Below are 26,154 nucleotides of genomic sequence, written 5' to 3'. Positions count from 1 at the left end.
GTTTCTAAGTTCTCAGAGAAATTCTCTGCCATATTCGATGTGAACTGGGCTTATTTGAAGCGTCACGTCATGTTTTTCCGTCATGTCACGATATGCTTAATTCACGAAAATGTCACGGTAAATTGTCCACCTTTTGAGTTCAAATTATCCTACATTTGTTTAGAAAGGGCAAGCGATTGTGAATTGAGCTTTGTCGTCGAAATTGAAAGTTTTTCCTTGCTTGTATACACCATAAAATCACTATTTTAGTAGAATTTTATCTGCTACAATAACACAGTCGGGAAAGGTGTTAATATTGTATACAAGGAAGGAAAAAAATTCAACTCCAACAGAAAAGCTAAATTCAGATTCGCTTGACCTTTTAAAACTAATATAGAATACTTTGAACTCACAAGGTTGACAATTTACCGTGATATTTTAGCAAATCGAGAACTGGCGACATTTAGAAGCATATTGTAGAAAATTTCCGAGTGGCACTAAAATTACGATTTTATGGTGTATATGGACGACGGAAAACATTAAATACCGACACCAAAGCTCAATTCAGATTGGCTTGCCCTTTCTCAACAAATATAGAATACTTTGAACTCAATAGGTCGACAATTTACTTTACTTATTTGAATAATTTCAAAACTGTCGGGCATTTATTTCATTGAGGACCTCTCCCGACTGTCGGGCATATAGCCAGACTGCGATATTCGCAAACCTTTGCAATGAAAAATTTAAAAAAAGGCGACAACAGTTTTGTATGTGGTATAAACGGGGTTTAAAGAATATTTATTTTTTTATTACTACCGTTTTCAATCATGTTGAAGGTTAACACTCTTTGGAAAGCATTTATTCATTTGATTGTTTTCAAGAGTGAGAATATCTTTTTTTTCCAAAGAAAAAAGTTTTAAAAACAAGAAACATTAACAAAACATCATTATGGCATGCAGGTATTGAAGCATGAGATTCTTTCTTGTGTGTATACGAACAAAAGGCATTATTGCTGAAAATCAACTATTGGCCAATTAGATAATATGTACTTGAGTTAGTCCCAGTCGCTAGGCAAACGTAGCGTTTGGGATCTCGAAACGCGGCTGTAAGGTAAGAAATAATTCATACTCTTTCTTATTTTCTCACTTCTTCATCCTATTTAATACATTTCAACCCTTTTCTTTATATCCATAGAAGAATGAACTAATCTACTCAATCGGTGTACGATTGAAAATTCCCTTTATCACGCAAATGCCTGAACATAAATTCAAGTGATTTTCAATTTCACAACAACTCATTTTATGCAAGGCTTTTTTTTTCTCAAGATCTAGATATCTAAAAACTAAGGCAATTCAACATCATTTTCCCGAAGTAAACATGTATTTGTCAAAAGTACAAATATTCCATGCATGATAACTCTCTATTATGAAATTCGACAATTAGATTCTCTATCATTCAAGTTTGCACGAAAGTTTGCAACTGCAAACCTGTCCTGACGATCCCGGGATTCCCAAAACAAAACAACAAAACTCGTGCGCTAAAAATCGTGATTTGTACTGAAAGAGTGAGCGATGGGTTGAACTATTGACCCATGCGGCGAAGCTCATGTTTACTGTTCTATAGCGAGTAAAAGAGAAATCGAACCTACAAATATGTGAGTCAAGTATCCCTAGTCAAATTCCCGAGGTATGAGTTCACAACCGAAGGCTTAAACACTGGCAAATGTTAGTATGAACGTTCGGCGGTGTAGATTACATTAGATAATCATTTGTCTATAACCACTAAGTTAGAGAACACCACGAAATGTGTCTTGCGTGATGATTATTTCCTTCTTTCCCCCCCCCTCCCCCCCTCCTCCACCGCCTCGTTCAAGCGACTCGTTACGCTGTCCTCAACGCCCTGGATACCCAAGGATGACCATGTAACCGTCGAAGCATTTGTGCGTCTCTTGTACAGGAGGTAAGGTACTGCTCGTCACTTGACGTCACCATGAAGCACGTGATGTTGTCCTACCAATGGGACATCCAGGATCTGGTGAAGAAGGTTTATGATGGGCTACGTGCCTATGGTATTCGCGTATGGATGGATATTCACGGAGGCATACGGGGAGATATCAACGGAAGGTACGATCCAGGGCAGGGGTTGTTTTGGGTGGGCGGATGGGTTCTAAAGCATTAGGGTAAGATCCAGACTCGCCAAGGGATTGGAACGGGCATTAATGGCTGATTGCCTCTTTCATTCGCAAGGAGGGGGACCACTACTGTACTACCATGTTATTGTGGTAGTGCTATTATGCATATCAGTCAATCTTGTTTTAAAAACTTTTTTCTAGCTCGCTCGGCCTTTTCCTTATTAGGCCTTACATGCCATATTTGGGAGTCCGCTTCAAACATTCTTCCGCTTTTTTATCACTCTAGAGCTTTGTAAGTTGAGAATTTCCACCTAAACTTGCAGGAATTCGTGTTTACTACGATTTTGCTGGCAGCCATCTTAGAAATGGAACCTAGTCCCTAACGTTTTAGAATATCACAGGTCTCCCGCGCGATCGCCCCAGGCTTTTGTAGACCATTAAGAAAAACGACAGCCATTTATTGACATGCAACAGCATGATGGGAGCTTAAATGATGCCTTTTTCATTCTTATGGCTCACATGGCTCTTATGCTCACATTTTCAGTATGGCAAAAGGTGTGGATGGTGCCGCTATTCTTTGCTGCTTTATGTCAACAAAATACTCCGTAAGTATAACGTCACTCCTTGCAATATTACTATAGAGCACAAAGTGCTCCGTAAGTATGAATGTGCACTCGAAGTGAGGCCGAATTTGGAGTCCAGGTTTGTGTACGTACCAGGGCAAATCATAATAAAATAAAAATAAAAATGGTTAGAGATTTTTCACTCATGGTGTTGCTACAGGAATCCAAGAACTGCAAGAAGGAGCTGTCATACGCTGACGGGAAGACTGGGTGCGAGGAAGTCATAATAGTTCCAGTCATGTGCGAGAAAGGCTTCAAAGCAAAGGGCTGGCTTGGTATAATCACCGCGGGGCTCCTGTGGATTGACTTCAGGTAAGCCTGGGCACTAAAGACACGTTGAAGTGGGCTACTCGGCCCCTGTTAACAAGGGACTATTCTGTTGCGCATGCGCATTTCATTGAGCGATATGGCGATCAAAATGGCGGATGTGGAATGTTATGACTAAAACTCGCACTGCTTCTGGACTGTAGAAGACACAGAAGGCAAACATAATGTTTGTATATAATTTCGCTCGAAACAGCGATTTCCGGATACCGTTTTGCGTGCTAAATATTACCATAATGACGATAAACAGCTAACCATTCACAGGAATCGATGGTGTCGTGTTATGATTTCTACATGAGTTTCGAGAATGATATTTCCGTTATTTGAGGGCGACTGTACTGGAGCCCTGCACTATGACAGTATTTCTTATCTAGTTTATCTGATTGGATATTATGATAGAAATCCCTACTCTTCCGTTCGGATAAATTTTTTTGCAACTTCGTCGTAATTTGATTGATTCACCGTTTGAGCTTAAATTGACAGTGATTTTCTCAGATCTGGGAAATAAAACTATGTTGTGCACAGCTATTAATAATTTCATTATTTGTTAATGTCTATACTGGCAAAACTGGAGAACACCTTAAACTTTACTTGTTTTGTGTCAGTTTTGAGCATAATTACGCGGTACAAGTCATTATGGTAATTAATTCTTTTGTTCCATATGTAATTTGCAATTCATCTAGCTCAATTAGTTCCTCAAGGACAGAGAGCCGGAAATAGTGCCTCACAAGTCATGTAACCACATAAATTCTATAAATGAATCAAACACATTCAATCATTTAGACATTCTTAAGACGTGTATAGGATTATTAGCAAGAGGAAAAACATTCGAACATCTTTGCAGATCTGCATTCATCGGATGTCGGTCAGGATCTGCGCGCGTGGTCATACATAATAGTCCTTTTTCCTTTGGTCATAATAGTCCTTTGTTTAAACCAGCATTCGCATCTATCGGCTAGTTTCAGCGACAAAGTGAAAATATGATGATGATGATGATGATGATGATGATGATGATGATGATGATGATGATAATGATTATGGATATGATGATAACCGTTAATTAAGTATTAAGCTTTAATTGAGTCTATTTTGGAAGTTTCTTGCAAATATACCGTTGTATTTTTCAATGAAAATGAAAACAAAACACAACGGATTTACTGATCGATATTCTTACTATTATATTCTTTAATGAACCAACAGAGATGAAGCGAATTTCGAGAACAGTGTAAAATCCCTCGCGCAAGAGATAATGCACGCAGTTGGTGATTCGAGCGATATCACTTTGGCGCCCGACGAGAAACAAGAGGCTGCAAGTAAATCCGTTGTGAAGCCGACAGCCGAAGTTAAGAAGAACCCGGGACGAGCTTTCAGACACAAGATCGCTGGCAAATTCCTAGCCGAGACTGGTATGTCACAACGTCGGTCATTACAGACAACTAGCTTTTCAAAATCATTATACTTTCGGGTCTCTCTTTGGGTAGAAAGCCAAAGACATGATGGGGAAAAGGCTGATTTTGACAGCACGATTACATTATATGGTCTTAGACAACACAATAACATGTTTGATAAGGGAAGTAACAACAAACGCTTGCAACTGTCGAACAAGAAGTAATACCCAAAGCTCCCTTTCCCGATATTGGTGGATAACTGACAGCGGGCAATTATGGTGGAGACCCGTCTACCGAAAAAAGGGTGCCGACCAAGGCCTTTCGCACTCTTATGATGTATTTAGGTATATTAAGAAACTCCCACTATTAAAAGTGGTGAAACAGCACGACAGCTATGCTCATCTGGAGGGAATCCGAAACCGAATAATAGAATCGTGTAACGTCTTCGTGGAAAGAATTATAAAGTCGGTTGTGTACTAGATTGCGTTTGAGTGTAATCAATCTAGTCCACGACAGATGGGCTGCCTTCTTTTGCTACGCGCCTATGTTAAGGTGACATTGTTCTGGTTTCAGGTCAAGTGAAATTCCATCCAGCGAGTGGAAATCGAAGCACGCTAGCTCTCCGAGATAAGCCTGAGGATACGAGCTATTGGGTGGAGGAACGTAAATTAGAGGACAAGGAAATTACATTCTACAAGAACTATGCCACTAATGGCTACTTAGGTGAGTGGCAAAGACTCATCGCGAAAACTGTAAATCAAGAACTCGCTACATTTCAATGTGCATGTGGCTATTCAATGGTACTCAGTAAGCTCATGGATAATGTTACAACGGGGGTTAAGCGCATCAGTGGGATTTCCCAATATATCAATTCACATTTAAAAAATGTGAAAGTGTTTTTTAGTCTAGCGGAATGGGTACTGTACAAGGATGTAAATGTTTATTTGAAGCATAGATAATATTTTGATCAAATATAAAAGCACTAGCCGTGGGGTATCTGTGAGGTAGTATATAGTCTATTACATTTCATTGTTATAATTCAGTTGTTTATTTTTATTATTTTTTTTTTTTGGGGGGGGGGGAGGGTTGTGCTTCGCTCGTAGTGTAATATAAGGCGACTTGGGGCGACTCTTACACTTAATCAAGCCTCCCTAACAACATATATTTACCAATTGTAGGCTACGATCCGAACGGCGACTATATCTACACAAAGGGGCAGCGTTATGGCGCCGAGGAATGGAAGATCGTGGCGGATGAGACGTCACATGACGGCAAGCGAGCTGTTGTCCTCTTTGCAAATTACGGCAAGAAGTACCTTGCGATCAGGAATGGCAAGTTGACAGGTGTCAATTCAAAGAACGACGACTGCATCTGGATTCTGGAATAACTGAGTTGAAGCTTTAAAGTTTAAATTTTTCAGCAGATATCTTGAATTGCAAGGAAAATGTAAGATTCGTATTGCGGTTGAAAATGACTGATATAAAAATAAAAGAAAAATCTCACAACACAAACGAAACGCATGTTACCCCAACTCTATTTTCTGTATCGCTGACTGTGTCTTACTATCAGAAATAACAGGGTATTAGATCTTTGCGCTTCTTCGTTCACACCAGGTTTACTCCACCAGGCGGTCTTATATCAAATAAGAAATTGAGAAGAGCGTGCAGAGATGTTGGCCAATCACGCCAGACTACGTGAACCCCCCTCCTCTAATATTTTTAAAGCTGCCCTTGTACTATTAGCCCCCCCCACCCCTTCTAGAGCAAAAAAATGTTTGTATCTCAGTAGAGAGGCAAACGGTATATACAGTCATAGTTGATTTTTTTTTTGTTGTTAATGGTACATTTCTCTTTTTTTTTTTTAAACGACAGTCAAGCCAGGTCATGTTTTCCCCCTAGAGCCGATTATTTAGTTCATAATTTGAAATTTTCTTACTCCCCTCTCATATATTGACCACGTATGTAAGACCTTCGAACGTTCAGTCTGTTACTTCCCTCTCATATATTGACCACGTATGTAAGACCTTCGAACGTTCAGTCTGTTACTCGCGCACTTCATGCCAAGGAACACTGGAGGACGCCAATTCTTCACTTTGATCTTAGAAATGCTTACCAAGTTCTGAACAACTTCCCGCCAAGCTTATATTACAGTGTCAAATTCGCAAGCGAATATGACTTTCAGGCCCTGGCGAGGGCCTGAGGTTGATGGGATAGGCGGACTTCTTATTTTTTCGTCCTACAGCGACAATCATAACGACTACTGTTGGGGGGAGGGGGGAAGGAGATGTGGTTGGGATGGAGGGCTGGTTAAATCCCCCCCCCCCCCCCCCCCACCAAACACATTTTTTGTCCTACTTCAGGAGTGCCTCCCCGCCCCTCTCGGATAAAAAAATTTACCTGACAAAGATAAAAAGTGATGGTTGATTAACCTGTTTCGAAACTTTTCATTTCCTTTGTGAATTTAAACTATCAAAGTTTCAAAGGTGTCCGATGGGTGTCAAAGGAGGTGATAAAGAATATTGCTTTGATATTGAGAACGTAAACTTCCTGCTTACAGTTAAGAGTTAAATTCCAAGGACTTATCTTTTGTTGATGCGCAATGGTCTTCGCTGTTCGGAGCTCGTTGTTGAGTCGTGCGGCGACCTTGTAGTTTGGACACGGTAAAACATCTACTTAGACATTAACGCCCCTGGCGCAAGGCTTAGTGGGTGCGGTGGAGAAAGACACGGTAAAACATCTACATAGACATTAACGCCCCTGGCGCAAGGCTTAGTGGGTGCGGTGGAGAAAGACACGGTAAAATATCTACATAGACATTAGTGCCCCTGGCGCAAGGCTTAGTGGGTGCGGTGGAGAAAAACGTATTATTGTGCTTTACTACTCCCTATTACACAACAACTCTGCACAACATAAATTATATTTTAATTTAGAATTTTAACACTTTGACTAGTATTTTCACACACTTGATACCTGGCACTCATTCGTATAGAAAAAAAAGAATCACTCAATTCTCACCCGGATATAAAATTGGTCTGTTCACTTTTCTTTGAATAACATTTTGAAAACAACGAATTTAAATCGCTTACATCGAATCCAAATTCCTTCACACGTACTTGTAATAATAAATTACCACATTCTTCGATTTCTTTCTTAAAGACGAACGCGCGCTATAAAAGGGATGGTTCGGCCCCCTTTTCGCACGCTCGTGCACAAGTCGTCAGTCAGTCAGTCAGTCAGTCAGTCAGTCAGTCAGTCAGTCAGTCAGTCAGTCAGTCAGTCAGTCAGTCAGTCAGTCAGTCAGTCAGTCAGTCAGTCAGTCAGTCAGTCAGTCAGTCAGTCAGTCACAACTAGACTTTGTTGAGTGCGGAACTCCGTATAACTGCCGGAGAAGAAAATGCGAAAAGTACAGCGGTACGATCAATACCGAAAAATGTGAAGTATACTAAAGGCGATGTCACACGAGTCGTTTTTTTTTTTGCGAAGTTTCCACGGTACGCCGTTGCGTGGATTTTTTACTAAATAACTTATCCCCTTATCTTCCCAATCCACTGTCGCCACCTTGTTATAGACAGCATTGCGAAATGTACTTAGGGAAGGCGTTGCGAGAAAACGCAACGCAACGGTGTATCGCGGGAAAACGACGCGTGTAACATCACCTTAAGGCCTTTCGCGGGTAATTGCTTTAAAAAATTCGTTCAAATTGAAACCCGTTTAGTACCCCCCCTTAAAGCGTGCGATCGATCTGATCTTTGGCGAAAATAATCACCAATGCTTCTAGTTTGCAAATCCTGAAATAAAAATTAGATAGTAATAATCGCGACGCACGTGCAAATAAAATCGCAGTTTTGAGGTTTGGTACGAAATCTAAAACACTGTAGCTGCAAAGCACTTCATTTTGCGTATATAAGGTCAGTTTAACTTGATTTCTTATATGACAAGCGGGCCTTCTACTCTGATGCGCTACTAGCCATGCTCCTAAAATAGGTAGATCGTAGAGTACTTTTGGCGCCATATCCCTTAGCAATATATGGCTTAAAGACATTAAGTGTCAGCAAGAAGGTAGTCCTGAAACTCTAATGAGTTAATGTAGCCATGGTTATCATATGGGTAGATGGTAGAGCTCCTCTGTCACCAAGTCCATTTGCAATATATGGTTCATAGATCTTAAACTTTGCTGCGTTAATCTAGCCATGGTTATCATATGGGTAGATGGTAGAGCTCCTCTGTCACCAAGTCCATTTGCAATATATGGTTCATAGATCTTAAACTTTGCTGCGTTAATCTAGCCATGGTCCTCATATGGGAAGATGGTAGAGCTCTTCTGGCGCCAAGTCCCTTACCTTAGCAATACGATTCGAGGACTTTACAATGTGTCTCTGTAGGTAGTCTTTGTACCCTGGTACGCTCATAGCTGGCGTAACAGTTTCTGATGACTTCCAAATCTTGGACAGCTCCAGCGGCCGCCTCACCCTCTCCCCCCAGATATCAATACTTCGTCTCATGGCAGCAGCACCATCAGACTTACTCAACTCGACCTCGCCAAGCTTGCTGGGAACGGAATACCTGTGTGCTCTAACGCCAGATGACCGCTGGAAGGGCTCAAAGCGCGACGACTCAACTGTTGGTTCTGCTGACCTGGATCTATTGTGAAATAATTCCTGGAATTCGTGGTCACTTTCCTGCGTCATGTCCAGAGAACGTCGCGAAGGTCTTCCTAGTCTTTCTTGGAATACCTCGTCCACCACAGGCTTACCGAAGAGTTCAGGGCTGCTGTCTCCAAGGTAACCACTATCAGTCGCATGTCTGGGACTAGTGGTCAGGCTGTACCGTGTGGTGTCTCCTCGCGGGCTCACCTCACTCGAACATCTTCTCTCCCTCCGCGGACTAGACGCTAGGCTGCGGGGGCTTCTGTTTTCACCATGGAAACCTTCGTCGATCCCTGTGCTACTGAGCACGCGCTCTCGGCTGCTATGGAGGTCACGTGCTCGCATCTCGCGCAGAAGCCCGTCGGTGAACTGTGTGGTTCTGAGAAAGAAGTCCTCTTCTTGGTGGCTGGCGCTGGGCACGGCGGTGGACGCGGCGATGGTCCGCATTTGTTCCTTGATCTCTTTGTTGTCATTGCGAAGACTGTGCAGTTCTGCCAGTGCCTTTGAGAGCTGATTTCTCACGTCTTCTTCCTTGTCTTTCCATTGCTCATATGCGTTAACGGCACTTGTTTTATCTTCGACCCTTTGATTTTCATTTGGAGGGCTGAAGGATTCTATGTCGTCTTCGTAGGGCTTTCCCTCGATGTTTTTCATTTTCTCGTCGTCTTTCATTGTCTCTAATTCCTTCATTTTCTCGACGTCTTGCTCACTATCCCCCTTGGTCACTTCGGGGAAAATAAATTTAGTTGGAGCAGAGCCCGCATTTGTTTTATCAGCGGACGCCATCCTGCGCACGCGTCGTGACCCTGTGCTCTTTCGTATCACAACGTCGCGTTTTTCCGAAAGAAATTTAAGATCATTTGAAAGTCTCTCATTCAGTGCCTGCACCACGGCCATGTTTTGCCTCATTTCCGCCAACTCTTTCTGAATTCTGTGAAACTCGGCGATCACTTCCTGGTTCTTGTCTCCAGTCTCTGAACCATCCGTCGCGTCATTGTTCTCCGATTGGTCGCTTGGAGAGGGTGGAGTCATACACGTGGTGCCACGTGTCAGGACTGCTTCTATTGGACCATCCATTACTCTGTTTGCCTTGAGAACACTCTCGGATTGATGCTGATCACCACGTGGCTGGTATCCAGTCTTGCGCGGCATGTCAAGGCCACTTGTTGTCGCTTCGGCTTCGACTCTCCCCTCGCCATTTATGCCTTGGTTGCATACCCAGGAATCTACCTTCGCGCAACTCGCTGAAGAATTTTCTTTACGACGAGTATTTGGGTTATTGCTTCGTGTTCCTTCGATATCTCTTTTTATCGTTGTATCCGTTATTTCTGTCAATAGATTCAGCTCTGCACGAAGTTTCTCGACCTCTTCCAGTGCTTCGTCTTTCTCTCGTGTTGCGCTCGTGACTTGAGCGGCAAGTTGAGCGCGCTCTTCGTCCTCCGCTAGCTCCTTGTTGTAAAGAATATTATTTAGTCGCAGGACTTCCCCGTGTAGCTTATCTGCCTCACTCTTCAAGGCCTTACAGCGCCTTTCCTGATCTGCTTGTTCTTCCCTTCTAGCCGATTCCTGCTTAGAGAGCTCCTCCGTTATCCTTCGTAATTCTTTCCTCAGTACTTCTCTTTCTTTAAGAAAGCCTGCCACTTCATCATTCCTGGACAAATCTTGTTTGGAAAGGTTATCTCTCAGCTTTCTCACTTCGTCCCTCAAAGATTTACACTCTTTTTCGCGCTCTTCAATTTGTTTATGACTTTCTTTGTCTTGTTTCAACCATTCTTTTCCCTGTTGCTGCATTTCATTTTTCAAGGCCTCGTATTTTTCAGAATGTTCTTGGGCCTCTTGCTCCTTGGATTTCCCCTGATTGGTTAACTCGTCTTCGAGTTGATTATTCTTTTTCCTTAAGGACTTCGATTCTTTTTCCTGTTCTGTCGCCATCCTTTTATATTCCTTTTCTTTATTTGACCATTCATTTTTCAGCCGATGCATCTCTTTTGTCAGAAATTCACATTTTTCAAAATGTTCTTTAGCATCTTTCACCTTTAACTTTCTCTCGTTATTTAACTCTTCCGTGAGTTGACGGTTCTTCTTTCTCATGGAATCTAAGTCTTTTTCATGTTCAACCTGAAGTTTCTCAATCCCCTTCTCTTGTTTAGAACACTCATCTTTCAGTAATCGTATTTCTTTGTTCATGGATTCGCATTTTTCTAAATACTCTTGGCCTTCTTTCTCCTTTAACCTACTCAGGTTAGTTAACTCGTCAGTAATTCGGCTGATTTCTCTTCTTAATGACTCCCCCTCTTTCAGCTCCACGGTTTGCTGACTGTTGCGTGACTCCTCAAAGTAACGCAATTTGTCTCTGGCTCGCCCCAGCTCCCCACGAAGCTTCTCGCCTTCACTCTCTAATGCTTTGCAATATTGTTTGAGCGTCTTCCTTTCAGTCTCTAATTCATCTTGATTTTGCAGCCTTGAATTCAATTGCTGCACTTCACTTTTTAGACTTTCAATCTCTACCATAAGCGACTCGCACTTCTTCTGATAATCTTCTCTATTAGCTTTTAACTCACGAGCCCGCAATGCTTCCAGTTCCTCTTTCTGCTGCACAGCGGTTGCTAGTTGAATGCTAAGGTCCCTCAGAGTGGACTCGTGTTGCGTCTCTGCTTTCAGTTGCTCTTCAAGTCTTTTCACTTCTCCATGCAAATACCTTACTTCATTTCTTAGGGACACGTTTTCTGTCTCTTGGGCATCCTGTGTCTGACAGGGGACTGGGTCAGCAGAATCGTTTGTCATGTGACTGGGATGCATCTTTGCCTCCGCTGCTTCTTTCTGTCGAATAGCGGTCGCTAGTTTGACCGTTAACGCTGATATCTGCTGGGTTTTAATGGCTTTTAACTCGGCATTATGAGCTTTTTCTCGTTCAAGCTGCTCGCCCATAGATTGAAGATCATTCTTCAAACTCGCCACTTCTTTCAAGACGTTTTCTACTTCTATATTCTGTTCATCTTTCTCTTTTTCTTTTTTCTTGTTTTCTTTCTTCTTCTCTTCCTTCCCTCTGTTGCCCTCTTCTTGTGCGGATTTCTTGCGTACAGAAGAACTCCTCTTGACTTCATTGGCTACCTGTGGTACTTCAGGATCAACTACTACTGTTTCACCGCTGTCCAGACCATCAAGACTACTGGCGCTCTTCCCACGACTCTGCGAAATAGATGAACAACTTTGTGTGTGTGTTTTTTTTTTTACTTTTTTGACGATTTTTTGACTTTGTAGCAAATTTTTATCCTTTAAGCCAGAGATCCGCTTATTTGTGAACAAAAACAAAATGGGGAAATGCACATATTGTTGCCAATGCAGATGGCAAAGGCAAATTGAAAGACAGAGTACTTCTTTTTTAATTTATGATTAGAATAATGATGATTTATTCACATTTTCGTGTATTCTCCGAAAAAAAGAGACCCAATGTAACTTTAGGAAGGAGAACTGCCAATTTCTATTTCCCATTTGCACTGGCAAGGTTTTTTTAAATGGGTGTAAATGAGTTGAGTCAACACTGAAGAAGTTTGAACCCTTTATAGGGAACATCGTTGCATCAAGAATCAAAGTGTCTGGCCAGTTACCGGTTGAAGGGGACTTGTGGTATTTGGGTATGCGGTTCGTGAGGATATGGAGACGGCACATACATTTCCAACTCTTCTAATCAAATTACCTCATTACCTAGCGGCAAGTCGGCTGTAAACAGAGCCTCGATTGTACCCAAAGCCCCGCTTTCAGAATCTAATTCGACTGACGGCCCATTCGGTAATCAGGTCAGGCAGTCTGCATAAGTGAAGGGTGCTTACTATAAATGTACCACTTTGTCTTATACTTCGTATACACTTTTTCTTTATATAAAAAAAGAACGTCCAGTCTGAGATTCACCAATTTGAAGGACATGCCGAGGCTAAACATGACATGTTTACTCTAAACTAAGTGTGGGTAAATAAAAGGTTTTATTACACATCTGTTCTAATAAAACTCTTCTGCCACTGTTAAAAACGCGTAAATCAAAAGATAACAAAGCGGAAATAATTTAAAATGTCTTATCTCTCAACAAAAGATTTTGCTCTGGATAATAAAAATACACACGCAAACGCTTTATTTCTTCTTTACTTTATCTGTGAGCATCTGTATATCTACAGACTCGTAAATTGTACCAAATTGAAGAAAGAGGGAGAGATATTTATGATCCTTCACAATATGCCGTGACCCCCGGGCACACGCCATCAAGAAGAATAGTATCACCACACACTTACCATCTGTTTACTAGTTTTTCGGATTCGTTTCAGCATCCTGCTAGCCTTTCTTGATCCTCCTTTATGACAATTCTAAAACCCGAAACAACTGTGTTATGTATAAACGGGAAATTTACGCAGAAAATAGACTGATTTACCATATGCGAAGGATTTATTTAAAAGGCATTCATATAAGTTGAGTTTTGCGCCGCTCCAATTACGCTTGTTTGAGGACTTGAAAACCATAAATACTTGAAAACCATAAATACAATACCGTGGTTTATTGTAGTTTCCAAATATTTATATTCGCGAGCAAATAATAATAAAATGAGCTGTTCTTGATCATTAGTAGAGTATAGTAAAAAGAAAGGGATCTATCAAGAATACTTTCTCAAAGACGGCACGGCGTCCTTCTAGAAGCACTATGGCAACAATGGTAAAAAGACGTGCTTACATTTCGAGCGAATAGAAATCCAATGACTCAACTTCAAATTTAATTCAAGCACCTTAAAGCTTTTTAAACAAGGTGTATTAACCACAGGATAGCTAGATTACCTTTGAAGTGGCTGGCTTGATAACTTTAGGCGTCAAAACGGTGTTAACAACTCAGCTTCTACGATACAGTGATCACGCAACTCTAAAGCCCTCGAGGCGAGAACAGCAAACGGATAAAAACCTCAAGTGCCGAATACGAATTTGTTGACAATCAATCCACGAAGCTCACATGTGTTTACAGAACGATTTGTCAGGTAAATAAGAAAGCGTCAAGCCCGCTCTTCTCGCGCGACACAGATTTTAGAGCATTGTTGAGCACGAAGCTGTTGTTAAGCCACGATCACTGTAATTCAATACTCCAGTGAATGCCACAGTTATGCAAATCTCGTGCGCCCTCACAGGTGAATCGAGACACAGGTAGCAACACTTGCAGTAATTAGCTCTTTATTTTCAAAATGTATCCGATAAGATAAACATTTGATATGGACTCAAATCAGATTTAGATAGTGCGGATATCTTTACTCATGGTTATATAAACATTTTCAAAGTAGCACTACATTATTTTCAAAAAAAGATGGTAAAAGGTTATACAAACAGACAAAGAAGAACGATCAAGGGAGAGAGAAGAATGGGCCGTTTGCCAGAAATGGGGGTCTTGTGTAAAAAGAGGGCGATAGAGAGGCTTTGGCGAGCCGTTTGCAATTGTTGCGGTTTTTTTCACTTTACAAAAGATTGAAGGTAAAAATCTATGGAAACATGCTGGAACTGCGGCCGTGAACAAACGCCAAAGCCTCGCTTTGGCGCTCAAATTCCACAGGCCCCATATCTGGTAAAGAGCCCATCATTGGAAAAGTAATATGGAGACGCGAGGTCCCGCTCATATTTGTACTTTGAATACAGTGGGCCATCCTCTAAAAAGCGGCACCATTTCCAAGTTAAAAAATATTAGTCAATCCAGTGTTGTTTTTATACAACATTCATTTTGTCTAAAAATCGGCAAGAAAGCCATATTTGATCGCAAAAACCATAACAGACAGTCGAGCGATAATAGCTGTGCAAACTCCGGTCACATGGGTGGCCGCTTTATAGAGATACCACTATATACACTTATTTCAATTAAGGTTGCCCCGCGAATCATTGTATCGTAACCCGCAGTGGTTCATGGGTTATGTATAAATGGCTGAATCCTAGTCTCTGAACGCCATGTAGAGGCACATTACTGAGAATGCTAACGCTTTCTAAACCTGAGTTTGTTTTGATTTACGATTATTTTATTATTTATTTGATACCCACGAAGCACTGCGGGTTACGACACATCGATTCTCTGCGTGCGACCTTACTCGAAAGGCGTACATCTCGTTTGGATCCAGAACCCCCCAATTTTCAAATAATACTAAATGCACAAATTAAGTATGTTATATTTACAAAAGTTTTACGTTAGGGAGTGACCATTAAATTTCATGTAGGGGGTTGGGGGTGGGAGATTTCCATTAAGGACACCTAGTCATGAACATAGGAACCATTGGTTGACAGTAATGAAGTTGGTGATTATAACAATTTTTAAAAGTTTTATAATTTTAAATATAATTATTATATAATTTTATAAGTTCCTACCATATTACCAGAATGGCGATGACGACACGATGACGAAAACAAGTATTACATTATTATTTACAGCATTATTACTTTTACCATATGTACATCGCTTATCAAAAGTTTTTTTCTTCCGGTGCCGTCGAGAGATGCTAGACTTGTGCTTTAGACTCCTACACGGTATCACCCACGTGATTACAGTCGCCGAGTAGCGAGTGAGCACAGTTCTTGCGCTCGCATGAGCATAGCCGATCTTGAATCTGAAAATAAAGAGTGCTAATAGTAAGAGTTCAACGCGAAAGAAAGCGATACACTTGACAATCCTCGTCCACGCTTAGATTCAGGTGCGGATACAGGGAAGGTGGGTTGGGTGGATATCCACCCCCTTTTTGAGTAAAAAAAAAAAATGAAAGTCACTTTGTTTGAAGGAAAAAATGTATGAGGGACGGGGTATACTGTTTTTGTGCTTTCGCCTGCTTGACTTTGCTGAAGCGACAAACCAAATTCAACATGAAGTATTGTTTTATCTATGTGACCTACCAAGAACCCCTGATTCAGTTATAAGCCGTCTATTTAGCCATCATGCACCCCCCATTTTGAAACCTTGGATCCGCCCCTGAGATTATATAAAGTAAGTGAAAAAAGCAAGATAAAATTGGGATTTATCTGACATTTAAACTGATACCATGTAAGAATTGTGAAGTCTATCAAGACACCAGCAATTTTTTTGGGGGACAATGAAACAAGAATACTTGTAGCGTGCGACATGTCTCCTAGTTTAGCCACCTCGAAAATCATTGTAGCGCACGCCAAATCTCGAAGAAGCGAAAAAAAAAGATCTCGGATAGTTAAAAAAAAAAACATTTTCGTGCCGCGCCCTACAAAAATTTGTCGCGCGCTACATGTTTTTGGCGGTGGCTAAACTAGGAAACATTTAGGAGACGTGTCAACGCTACATGTGACCTAGTTTAGCCAGGCCTTTAGGTCCACAACGCCGGCTCGTGCACGCTGATTTTTACAAAAATTCCGTCCTGAACAGTTAGACGCGATGTCGGCGTAGACCAGCGCAAGCATCGTAGTTCCATAACATTCTTTTTCTCGTTAGGCGTGTCAGGCAAAATGGAGTCTGATTTTCCCAACTTGACGTGGGAGTAGGGAAGAGCTGAACCAATCAGAGAAATTTCTGAAAGTCAAGTAATATTTTCATACGCAGCTCTTTCATTCCCTGATAAAACACGATTACCAGTATTACTCCCAGTTGTTAGCATATTATTAGCACACCCTAAGTGTTGTTTAGCGCAAGGAAGTAGGGATGAGTATATATCGGGTTTCGGCCACGTGCGAACCAGCGCGTTACGTAAAGGCACTCAGTGAGCCTTTCCGCCTTTAGTTTTTTTCATTGCATTATTTAAGAATAAAAATCATAAAAAAACATAGCTCAAACAAAGCCGATGTAAATGAATTTTAATTTTTACTGGTTTTACAACAGTTAGAGTGAAAAATGACTGTTAACGCCTGTCAGAAAGAAAATTGTCTGGACTCTATATGGCAAAAAAAGGTTTTTATGCTACCAGTCGGAGGATAAGGTTCGATATGTAGTAAATTTTTTGAGAAATTTGCGTAAAAAGCGGACATGGCGTTGCAGAAAAAAGGCATGAACAATGCATACTTTCTCAGTTCCTATTGACGAGCATAACTGGTGAGGAAGTACGGAGGCTCATTGAAAAATGTCACCCACTTAATTGGTACATTTCTTTTCCTGCAGTGACATATACGCAGTAATTCAAAGCACAAGAGTAAAAAATATGCGGTAATTTTTGTGTTTAACAAAAATCAAAACGTTAATAATGTCTACAACAGACCGGATCTTCAATCTTTCTATAACCGGACAATGCTAAAAAAAATACAAAATAAAACTACGGAAAAAACATAAGCGATCAATATGATGCAGCTTCTATTTTATACTATATTGAATATTATATACAAGCTTATATGTTATTATAGTTATAATGCACTATTTTATTAATTGACTGACTATTTTCTGGTGTCACGAAAATGGGGAGAATGCACAAAACCAATCCCCAAATATGTAAAGCAAAACAAAAAATAGTTAAAAATAAAAAAAATTCCTTCTACCCTCCGGATAAACCAATGTATTCTTCTATAAATGAGTTTATTTATGAGCAAAAATAGACGGAGAACTAACCTTAGAAACAGACGGATGGTGATAACTGGCATTAACATCTTGGTCAGATGGTGAAGTATTTTGTGATCGCCCGCCAACGCTCCAATCTTCAACCCTTATCATAGGTAGGCTGATGCGCCGATCGGGTACAGATATACGCCTTGTTTTACCGGAGATCCTTGTATCGCTCATTTTTCGAGCTCTAGCGGTGGTCTGACTTAAATCCGCAAGAACGAGCGAGCGAGCAAACTGTTCTTGGCAGAGCGACAGGTCAGATCTTGTGTCCAAGCTTAGTGAACTGGCATCTCCCCCGCTCGAAGAGCCAAAATTAAAATCAGCGTAGGAGTGAAGTGTAGGCTTGCTAAAATGAGAGCTGGAAACATTGTCTTGAAAGCTCCTTGGGGTATTTGCATTCCTAGGCTCATTTCCGGCGATTCTAGACCTTTCGTTCTCGTCGTTGCGTTGAAGCGATTGCTTTCTCCTTGGTGGAGTATAGTCAGTTTCTGAAAAACGCAATTTTTCCTCTAGAGACGAGATGCGGGACTCTAGCCTCTGTTTTTCTTCGCTCAATTTTTTGTTCTGTTCACCAAGTTCGATCTTGTTTTTATCGTACTCGGCTATTAGGCGAGCAAGGAGTTGATTTTGCTCTCTACTGTTCCTTAGCTGTGTGACTAGTCTCTCATTCACAGCTTTCAATTCTTGCAACTCGCTGCCTAAACGTGAAATTTCATTTTCCGCGCATCTAAGCTTCCACTCCATCTATATAATACAGTGCGAACTGTCGAATGCTCAAAAAAACTTACTAACAAGTGTTCCTGGGGGCGCTCTAAAATCAATTTTTCGGTTTTTAACGATGAAATCAATTATCTACAAGCGGTATGTTATCAGCAAAAGATTCGTACTAAAATTTTAAAGATCGCGTTTCGGTGGTATTAAAAGGAAATTTGGATATAAATATTGTGAATAGACGACCTGTTTGTAAGCTATCACATACCGCATTCTAAAATCCGCGGCTTTTGTGTTCAGAAGATAAACAAGCGCGTATGACGTCAGAACACAAACGAGCAGCGAAATGGTCAGGCGTCGGTCTTTTGTAGCCTCACAAATTGTCACTTAAAAGACATTTATGTTAAAGTGTTTTCCAGAGTTTTGCTTTTAAATGAACAATACGGTTCGCAATATTTTGGATCACAAAAAAGCGCGGATCTGTATAAAAAGTGTGCACACATTGATTAAGATATTTAAAAAATCACACCCACCGGCTGAGTAATTTTTGCGGAGCAGGTGTTCTACTTTTACACCATACATATCTAAAAATAGGTTATTCCTTCTTTTTTTTTTTCTCAATCAGGTTTTTATTAAGGCTCAAGTGCTTAAAATCTAATATCCCCAAGAACACACTCGGTTATTACTAAATATGTTTTATATCAAATCCGGCAAAAAAGGAAAATAATTTTGATGATTGTTACTTTTACAATGAGTTTTACATCAAATGCTGCAAAAAGCATGTATAATTGTTACTTAAAATATTCATACCAATAAAATTAGCTTTAAAAACTTTAAAAATATCACACAAAAAATATATGCTGGTGTAGATAAAAGTGGCCGGTACAAAGAGTCAGGAACCTTGTAAGACTAAGCGGTATAATTTCAAACATAGCTTTTACACTGGGATGCAAAACACCAAAGCACGAAAGCACTTAAACCCGCTATACTTGAATTTCTTCCCTTTCTAATGCCTTTAGATAGATAGATAGATAGATAGATAGATAGATAGATAGATAGATAGATAGATAGATAGATAGATAGATAGATAGATAGATAGATAGATAGATAGATAGATAGATAGATAGATAGATAGATAGATAGATAGATAGATAGATAGATAGATAGATAGATAGGTAGATAGGTAGATAGGTAGATAGGTAGATAGGTAGATAGGTAGATAGGTAGATAGATAGATAGATAGATAGATAGATAGATAGATAGATAGATAGATAGATAGATAGATAGATAGATAGATAGATAGATAGATAGATAGATAGATAGATAGATAGATAGATAGATAGATAGATAGATAGATAGATAGATAGATAGATTCATACTGCCGGATCTTAGTGAGTACCCATGCTCGTTATTTTATTACGCATCCAGTAATTACAGATCGAAGGGGTTCTAGCTCCTTAGCGGAGGTCATGAGACTAGTACAAAGCTCGCGCCTGCGGTCAGCAAGACTTTGGAGCCCGCTGGCGTCCAAGGCCTCCTTGTATCGTAGATGGGGTAAAACGATACGCAGGGCCCTCTTTTGGATGCCCTCAACAATGTCGACAAGGAAACCTGTTATATTAGCCCATACTGGACCTGCGTACTCCACAACAGATCTAATGAGTACACAAATAGATGGCAACAAGATCCTGGACCGGTACTCCAGATTTCTTAAGGAGCCGGAGATCGTAGAGCCTTTTGTTTGCCTTCTTAACTACATAGTCTACGTGCTTATTCCACGATAGATCTGAGCTAATGTGGACGCCGAGGATTTTGTAGCTTTCAACCCTTTTAATCACGGAGCCCATGAGTTGCAGGGCATTAACTGGCGAGGGCTGGTACTGCAGAAAATTAATGACTAATTCCCGACACTTTTTGGGGTTGAGCCTCATCCCACGCTCCGTAGCAAAATTGCAAATATCATTAGCAATAAATGGCAGATAACTTGGCGAGCACCTGGGAATCACTTCAAAGATGGTGGTGTCATCAACATACTTAATGCGATATGGCCAAGTGCTCGCCAGCTTGTTTACAAGTATAGCAAACAATAGTGGAGCAAGCTTAGTGCCTTGTGGTACGCCCCCATTAGGGAACACAGGCGATGAGGTGTGGCCACTGATTTTGACGCGCTGTGGTCGGGCTGTGAGAAAGGCAGCAATCCAACTTTGGAGATACTCATTGACCCCCAGGAGGTCGAGCTCAGACATTAAGACGTTATGGTCGACTAAGTCAAAGCCCTTTGAAAAGTCGGCAAAAAATATGCGCACATAATTTTTGCCTCTTTCAAGCGATTCAAGGATGCAATGGAGAAAATACACCAGGGCCAGCACAGTAGACTTCCCTGATACAGAGAACTGTTTAGGGTCAAGCTTATCCTTGACGCATGCGAATAGCGAATCAAGTGCAAATCCCTCCATAACCAGCCATTGCCAGCGGCGTACTTTTGTAATCGTTTTCAATATTGGAACACAAATTATTTGAATTTATCTAGAAATGTCCATCTAAAAACAAAATGACAATAAGAATTGGTTTATTAGAAGGAAAATACAATATTCATCCGCGCAAAGACACATGGGAAGGGCCCGGAAATGTAAAGGCTTATGATCTCTTATTCCTTCCCATGGTCCTTTACGTCTTAAATTCTTTACGCCCGCAAACGCATTTGTAATCTCTTCATTTGAGGAAACGACATGATGACGGTAAAATGTATCATAACCTGAGTATCAGGCCCCCCTATGTTTCTATCGCGCCAGCAAGAAACAAGACAAGACTTTTATTTTTCCTCTTCGACTTTTGAAAAATAAAATCGCCTGATACTCAGGCTAGATGTATCAAAAAAAGCTCATGTAACATAAAATAAGGGAGAATTCCTTTGAAGTACTTTATTTTAGGTTTAATGCTGGAAATGAAGATGAAACAATCGACTTGATTCATTGTCATGCATTTGCATTGAATACGGCCCATGGATAATGAGCCGTTTAAGCTTAGCCTTAGCGAGTAATGGCATAATATCAATCGTGACTTTTTATATTTTGATGCAACTTTTCATATACAACGTGATTGTTATCAAGGAAAAATTAATTGAAGAAACTGAAATCTCTAAGGTGGCATTTCGGGCTGACTGTTTTAAATAGCGAAAATCAGTCCGCGGGAAGCGACGGCCATTGTACTGCTTTTTTAGTATCTATCCGCAGTGTGCATTCGCACGGTTCTCTTTTTTTCTTCACGTCAGAGGTTTCGTTATGTTGTAAGCAGGTCAAACTCGAAGGTATTTTCAGTCTCTTTTTTTCTTCACGTCAGAGGTTTCGTTATGTTGTAAGCAGGTCAAACTCGAAGGTATTTTCAGTCCAGGTTCTATTGCTTGGCTTGACGTCTGATTGGTCCGAATCCATAGTCTTCTCCATGTATGTCACGTGACCTGCCTCATCCACTAATATGACAGTGTGAGTCCTGAAATTAGCAAGACAGGAAAAACAAGCACAATCGTAGTGTTGAATCGTTCGAGTAAAGGTACGAAAGGCTGACTTCGGTCGCTGTTTTGACTTACTGTACAGCATTAAAACCATACTGTACAAAATATGACAGATTTGTGTGATAATGAGGGAGTCATAAAGTAAATTATAGCCTTAAGTTTGGTCTAGTTTTCTTAGCATTCGCCAAAATGTGACAGTTCGCCGGTAAAACGCCGCCATTTCAAAACAGAAAGGCTGGTTTAACCGCGCGGTACTGGAACTAGTCTTGCGTTTTTCAGCACTGGGCAAGACATGCACCTTTTAGTTTAATGAGCGTTAAGCCCTGCAATGGTGGCGGAGTGCTAAGCCAGAGTTAGGCTAGGCCAACGTCTCACCAGCTGCGCCAACGTGTTGCCAGCGTCTGTAGTTTACACGGGGCAGTTTGCACGGGGCTTTAGTAAGCTATTGTAACATTTCTTAAGCCCTGTGCAAACTGCGACAGCATTGCTGGCTAGACGTTGGCCCAGCAATGTTGGCGCAGTTTGAACACCGTGTTGGGAGGTGCTGGCTGGTGCTGGCAAGTGTTGCCGAAATTTTGATTGAGTTCAAATTTTGGCCAGCACTTGGCCAGCATTTCCTTTGTGTCATTGGTGCTGGCGCAGTTTGTACGGGCTTAAAAGACGCCAGAATCCATTGTCAATTTTACATACAAATATGAACAAATACTGTTTTCTTTTGTTTAGCCAATAAAAACTGGTCTTTTATTATCCGAAAAAATGGTTTACCCCATTTATATATGCTAATTTTATCCCTCAAGTGTCAATATTCAACACTTGTCTTATTTCTTAGTCATTTGAAATACCTTGTTCCATAGCCAATCTCATTGTGCTGTACAAATATTGATCGACAAGCATCTTTATAGTCTTGGTCTAACTCCTTGTCCAACAATGTGCAGTAATTGGAGTCATCTTCACCAGGAAAATACCTGATATGAGAGAATGGTGTGTTAGTTTAGCTTCTACATTTCCAGTATTTTTAGGTGTAGCCCTGTAATCACTTTTTTAAAATTTCCCTGAGCAGTTACTCCCTCAAGTAGTTGCAACTTAGTATCCAAATGTCTCCAAGTGCTCTTATGGCCCAAAAGTAACCCATCCTCCCAGTGCCCCTCAAATAACCCATGTCCCCCAGTGCCTTTATGACTCAGTCTAGGTAGAATGGAGGTGACCAAAAAACAAAAAGGCAGTATGAAAAAAGTTTTAATATGCCCCCCTAGTACTCCTATGTCCCCAATTGCCTCCCACTGCTCTTATGTTCCCCAGTGTCCCTATGTCCCCAAGTGCTCCTACATCCCCCAGTGCTCTTATGTTCCCAAGGTCAATCAGGTACCTTTGATTTTCTTGAAGAAGTCCCAGCAGCCCATCTAGTAAAGCCTGTTTATCCATTGATTTCTGTAATATATCTTCAAATCTCTTCTGTCCATGAACCACTTTTGGCCATGGAAAGTTTAATGTCCTGTTGCATAAAGCATAATTTCCAGAGGAAAGTGTTTTGATCTGTTTATCCTCACAGTTGCAATACCATTCAATCTTTGACTCACTGTCAGAACATAGCTCCCCGACAAGTAAATTGAACCCATTGTACTTGCTTCCATTTTGTTGAATATTCCTCAGGTAATCACTTGTACTAATATCATCTTTTAAGAAGTCAGAAACCAGAAACCCTCTTCCAATGGCATCTTTATGTGATGCATAATTTTCTAGAGACTGTCTGTAGTTGGTCAGACACCCGAACCGTCCAGATTTGGTAAAACCAAGCCATGTGCCACCTTCCTTTCCTGAAAGCAGGTCTAGACCTGAAGAAAGGAAATGAAGCATAATTTGTAATTACATTACTAAATGACAGCAAACCTAGAAAATGTGTGAGAAAGACACAATTTCTTAAAATGGCCAACTGTCCCTCATATTCTGGAATGATTTTCAAAACACAAATAACATGGGGCCAAAATGCACATACCCAGATTTTGGCTTTTTAAGTTATTTATTCTTGATCATTCTTGCACTATGTATGATTTCAGGGACGAAAAGCTCAACTTTCAATGACACTTTGCAAAAAGTCACATCAATTCAAAAAAGGCGCATTTGATATTTTGTTTGCTATTGCTCACTAAGTAATTAAAGAAATTTTCTGCCTTATTAGATGTGAAATGGGCTTCTTTGAAGCATCATGTTATGTTTTTCCATCATGTCTTATTACAGAGGTCAAGGCTGAGACACTTCCACTGTCTGTTGCGGCAGATTGTAACTCAGATAACCAGGGCTTTAATTAACTTTCAGAGTAGGTGGTGGAGATTGATTAGTAGGGGGTGAAAGTTATTATCTTTTTAGTTCAAAATTTTTTTTTTTAAAGTAGCCCGTGCTTGGTGGAAAATAGCTGGCACTTCACATGGCCGCCGGGGCCAAATGAAACCCAAGGATAATTGATACTTGCCAATTGATACTGGCCCATACCCAGGATTTTTCTTGGGGGGGTGCAAAATCCAAAAAAATTGACCTAATTTCCCACGGGGTGTGGGTGTGTGTGAGCTGACCACCCCTAAAAAAACAAAAAGGGATTTTTTTATGCCTTTGCAGTATCTCCACAGGAATTTTATTGTCGGCTTCGACTACATACCAAAGTGATCTATCTTATGCTTTATAGTTTTTTTTTACAAACTGCACGTCTATTCAGAACCGAAAGTGGATCATTGTGGGGGGGGGGTGCGTTCGCACCCCTTGCACCCCCCTGGGTACGGGTCTGTTAAGTCAGTTTTTAGTCTTATTCTCCTGACAAAATTTTGAAACTCTACACATATTTACTAATCCCAGTAAATTGTTTCACAGCAGAGGTTTCAGGATTTGTTACCCTGCAAACAAGAGGGTGCACAAGGTATATACAGACACCCCCACAGTGGCCAAAAAGTGGGTCATTTCTTATTAAGGAATATTCAAATACTATGCTTTTTCCATATGATACCTATGACTGCGCACCCCCCCCCCCCCCCCCACCCATTCCTGGGTATGCACTCGCCCTGAGCTGAAAAGTAAGGGCTGATTTGGGCCTCAAAAGAAACTTTCTACTATAAACACAAATGCAAATGTGTGGCATTTTTATTCTGATGGTACCTCCTATAATATTTGGGTGCTGTTCCCAGAAGTCTGCAGGAGCAGTAGGTCTTTTGTAAAACTCATCACGATTTGCAGCCAATATCAGCTTGTATCCTCCGGGAGATGGATCATCATTGAAAGATAGAAACACGATGCACATATCTTTTGTCTTCCTTGCCTAAAGAAAACAAAATGTGAATCTGCAAAAAAATGTAAGTCTATGCTATAAGATCTGGCACATGCTAGAGTGATTTTTCTAGGGTGACTCAACTTGAAAACTTTCTAAAAGGTTTCTGAAAGCCATGTGAATGTTAAAATCACATAAACAAGACTGCTATGGCATAAAAGTGGGTAAAAGTGTATCCCATTGTTTAACAAAGTCTTAAATGACAAATTGTCAAAGTGTTTTGTTTAGAAGTCGGAATTATGCAATAATCTAGAAAACTTTGGCTTGTAGCAATATCTTTCCTATTTAAAACAGGCTATTTTCTCTCAGATATCCCCTAAAACAGGCGCGTACACAGGCGCCATCCTGGGTACGGGCCTGTAAAAAATACCTGAGGCCTGATTTTGATCCCTAAAAATATTACGAGCACTCTCATCTGGTCGCTATAGCTCGGCACACACGGTGAGCAAAACTTCATTCGTGCACTTTGCTCATTGCCTCGCGAGGCCAAAAACTCACCGTGTGTGGACGTCGATCGGAAGAAATCACGTCTCGCAAGCAACTGCGGCAAAATTCTCACCTGCTTGAACTGTGAGTTTTTGGTCTCGCGAGGCAGTGAGCAAATTTCACAAGGGGTTTACTTCAACCTGAACAGACAATAAAATCTATTAGAATCCGCGCTATTTTACCGGCCATTCGCTCTAAATTATCAGTCACATTCTCAAAGAAACTTCCAATAGACACACTGCTTTTACAATTTGTGAAATATTTCACCGTTTTCTGTTAAAAATCACCGGAGAAATTTACGTAATTGGCCGAGAGTAAATTGGTGCGATTGCCGCTTTAAAGTGAATTGCCCACCTGCCAGCAGCACAACTGCTAAATAAACACTAGTAAGACGAAATCTTTTGAATAAAGCACATCATCTGATCATGTCGTCAAGAGAAAGTGCCCGTTGATTTTACTGGCCAATATGTCTCCAGCCTCCCACCGTCATTCGTGT

At 40.8% G+C, this 26,154-nt stretch overlaps 4 protein-coding genes across 9 annotated transcripts; 1 reads left to right on the top strand and 3 right to left on the bottom strand.

The window, feature by feature from the left end:
* The first annotated feature begins 963 nt into the window (after positions 1-963).
* Positions 964-5,956, top strand: LOC5510928. Its single transcript, XM_001631329.3, has 7 exons — positions 964-1,089; positions 1,936-2,102; positions 2,655-2,715; positions 2,894-3,045; positions 4,258-4,463; positions 5,019-5,168; positions 5,624-5,956. Exons 2-7 carry the CDS (start codon positions 1,969-1,971, stop codon positions 5,830-5,832), a joined length of 912 nt encoding a protein of 303 aa, XP_001631379.2. The 5' UTR covers positions 964-1,089; positions 1,936-1,968; the 3' UTR covers positions 5,833-5,956.
* A 1,391-nt stretch (positions 5,957-7,347) lies between these two features.
* Positions 7,348-14,217, bottom strand: LOC116617418 (trichohyalin). 2 transcript variants are annotated; one of them, XR_007307593.1, is made up of 4 exons: positions 13,908-14,217; positions 13,374-13,445; positions 8,629-12,279; positions 7,348-8,530 (listed from the first exon to the last, which is right to left on the bottom strand). XR_007307593.1 is itself a non-coding variant. In XM_032380139.2 (3 exons), the coding sequence occupies exons 2-3, from the start codon at positions 13,407-13,409 to the stop codon at positions 8,740-8,742; spliced, it is 3,576 nt and encodes a 1,191-aa protein (XP_032236030.2). In that variant the 5' UTR covers positions 13,410-13,445; positions 13,908-14,217; the 3' UTR covers positions 7,348-8,739. The 2 variants fall into 2 exon arrangements, 1 of the variants encoding a protein (XP_032236030.2); XM_032380139.2 differs by having other exon boundaries at positions 7,348-12,279.
* A 362-nt stretch (positions 14,218-14,579) lies between these two features.
* Positions 14,580-19,377, bottom strand: LOC116617419. 2 transcript variants are annotated; one of them, XM_048726648.1, is made up of 2 exons: positions 17,647-19,377; positions 14,580-16,623 (listed from the first exon to the last, which is right to left on the bottom strand). In XM_048726648.1, exons 1-2 carry the CDS (start codon positions 18,382-18,384, stop codon positions 16,612-16,614), a joined length of 750 nt encoding a protein of 249 aa, XP_048582605.1. In that variant the 5' UTR covers positions 18,385-19,377; the 3' UTR covers positions 14,580-16,611. The 2 variants fall into 2 exon arrangements, with proteins under 2 accessions (XP_048582605.1, XP_032236031.2); XM_032380140.2 differs by having other exon boundaries at positions 14,580-15,700; positions 17,647-19,376.
* Positions 19,378-21,257: 1,880 nt separating this feature from the next.
* LOC5510927 (transport and Golgi organization 2 homolog) lies at positions 21,258-26,153 on the bottom strand. Of its 4 annotated transcripts, none has more exons than XM_048727183.1 (6): positions 26,013-26,153; positions 25,671-25,798; positions 25,004-25,163; positions 23,229-23,694; positions 22,705-22,827; positions 21,258-21,840 (listed from the first exon to the last, which is right to left on the bottom strand). In XM_048727183.1, exons 3-6 carry the CDS (start codon positions 25,143-25,145, stop codon positions 21,699-21,701), a joined length of 873 nt encoding a protein of 290 aa, XP_048583140.1. In that variant the 5' UTR covers positions 25,146-25,163; positions 25,671-25,798; positions 26,013-26,153; the 3' UTR covers positions 21,258-21,698. The 4 variants fall into 4 exon arrangements, with proteins under 4 accessions (XP_048583140.1, XP_048583138.1, XP_048583139.1 ...); XM_048727181.1 differs by having other exon boundaries at positions 25,732-25,798; XM_048727182.1 differs by lacking the exon at positions 25,671-25,798 and having other exon boundaries at positions 26,013-26,147.
* Position 26,154: the final 1 nt, after the last annotated feature.

The sequence above is a fragment of the Nematostella vectensis genome, chromosome 4 (genome assembly GCF_932526225.1).
Source record: "Nematostella vectensis chromosome 4, jaNemVect1.1, whole genome shotgun sequence".
NCBI classification, from domain to species: Eukaryota; Metazoa; Cnidaria; class Anthozoa; order Actiniaria; family Edwardsiidae; genus Nematostella; species Nematostella vectensis.
This window is presented reverse-complemented; position numbering and strand designations above follow the sequence as displayed.

Excerpts from the sequence above, each read along its gene's own strand:
- LOC116617419 (XM_032380140.2), bottom strand. The coding sequence starts at position 18,384 with ATGGAGTGGAAGCTTAGATGCGCGGAAAATGAAATTTCACGTTTAGGC. Across the intron at positions 15,701-17,646 it reads ACCATCCGTCTGTTTCTAAG|ATTCAAGATCGGCTATGCTC; the intron begins GTTAGTTCTCCG and ends CTTTATTTTCAG.
- LOC116617418 (XM_032380139.2), bottom strand. The coding sequence starts at position 13,409 with ATGCTGAAACGAATCCGAAAAACTAGTAAACAGATG. Across the intron at positions 12,280-13,373 it reads GAAAAACTAGTAAACAGATG|AGTCGTGGGAAGAGCGCCAG; the intron begins GTAAGTGTGTGG and ends TCTATTTCGCAG.
- LOC5510927 (XM_048727180.1), bottom strand. The coding sequence starts at position 25,629 with ATGAAGTTTTGCTCACCGTGTGTGCCGAGCTATAGCGACCAGATGAGA. Across the intron at positions 25,164-25,542 it reads GGATCAAAATCAGGCCTCAG|GCAAGGAAGACAAAAGATAT; the intron begins GTATTTTTTACA and ends TGTTTTCTTTAG. Across the intron at positions 22,828-23,228 it reads CTTCTTCAAGAAAATCAAAG|GTATTTTCCTGGTGAAGATG; the intron begins GTACCTGATTGA and ends CTCTCATATCAG.
- LOC5510928 (XM_001631329.3), top strand. The coding sequence starts at position 1,969 with ATGAAGCACGTGATGTTGTCCTACCAATGGGACATCCAGGATCTGGTG. Across the intron at positions 2,716-2,893 it reads TTATGTCAACAAAATACTCC|GAATCCAAGAACTGCAAGAA; the intron begins GTAAGTATAACG and ends GTGTTGCTACAG. Across the intron at positions 5,169-5,623 it reads TGCCACTAATGGCTACTTAG|GCTACGATCCGAACGGCGAC; the intron begins GTGAGTGGCAAA and ends TACCAATTGTAG.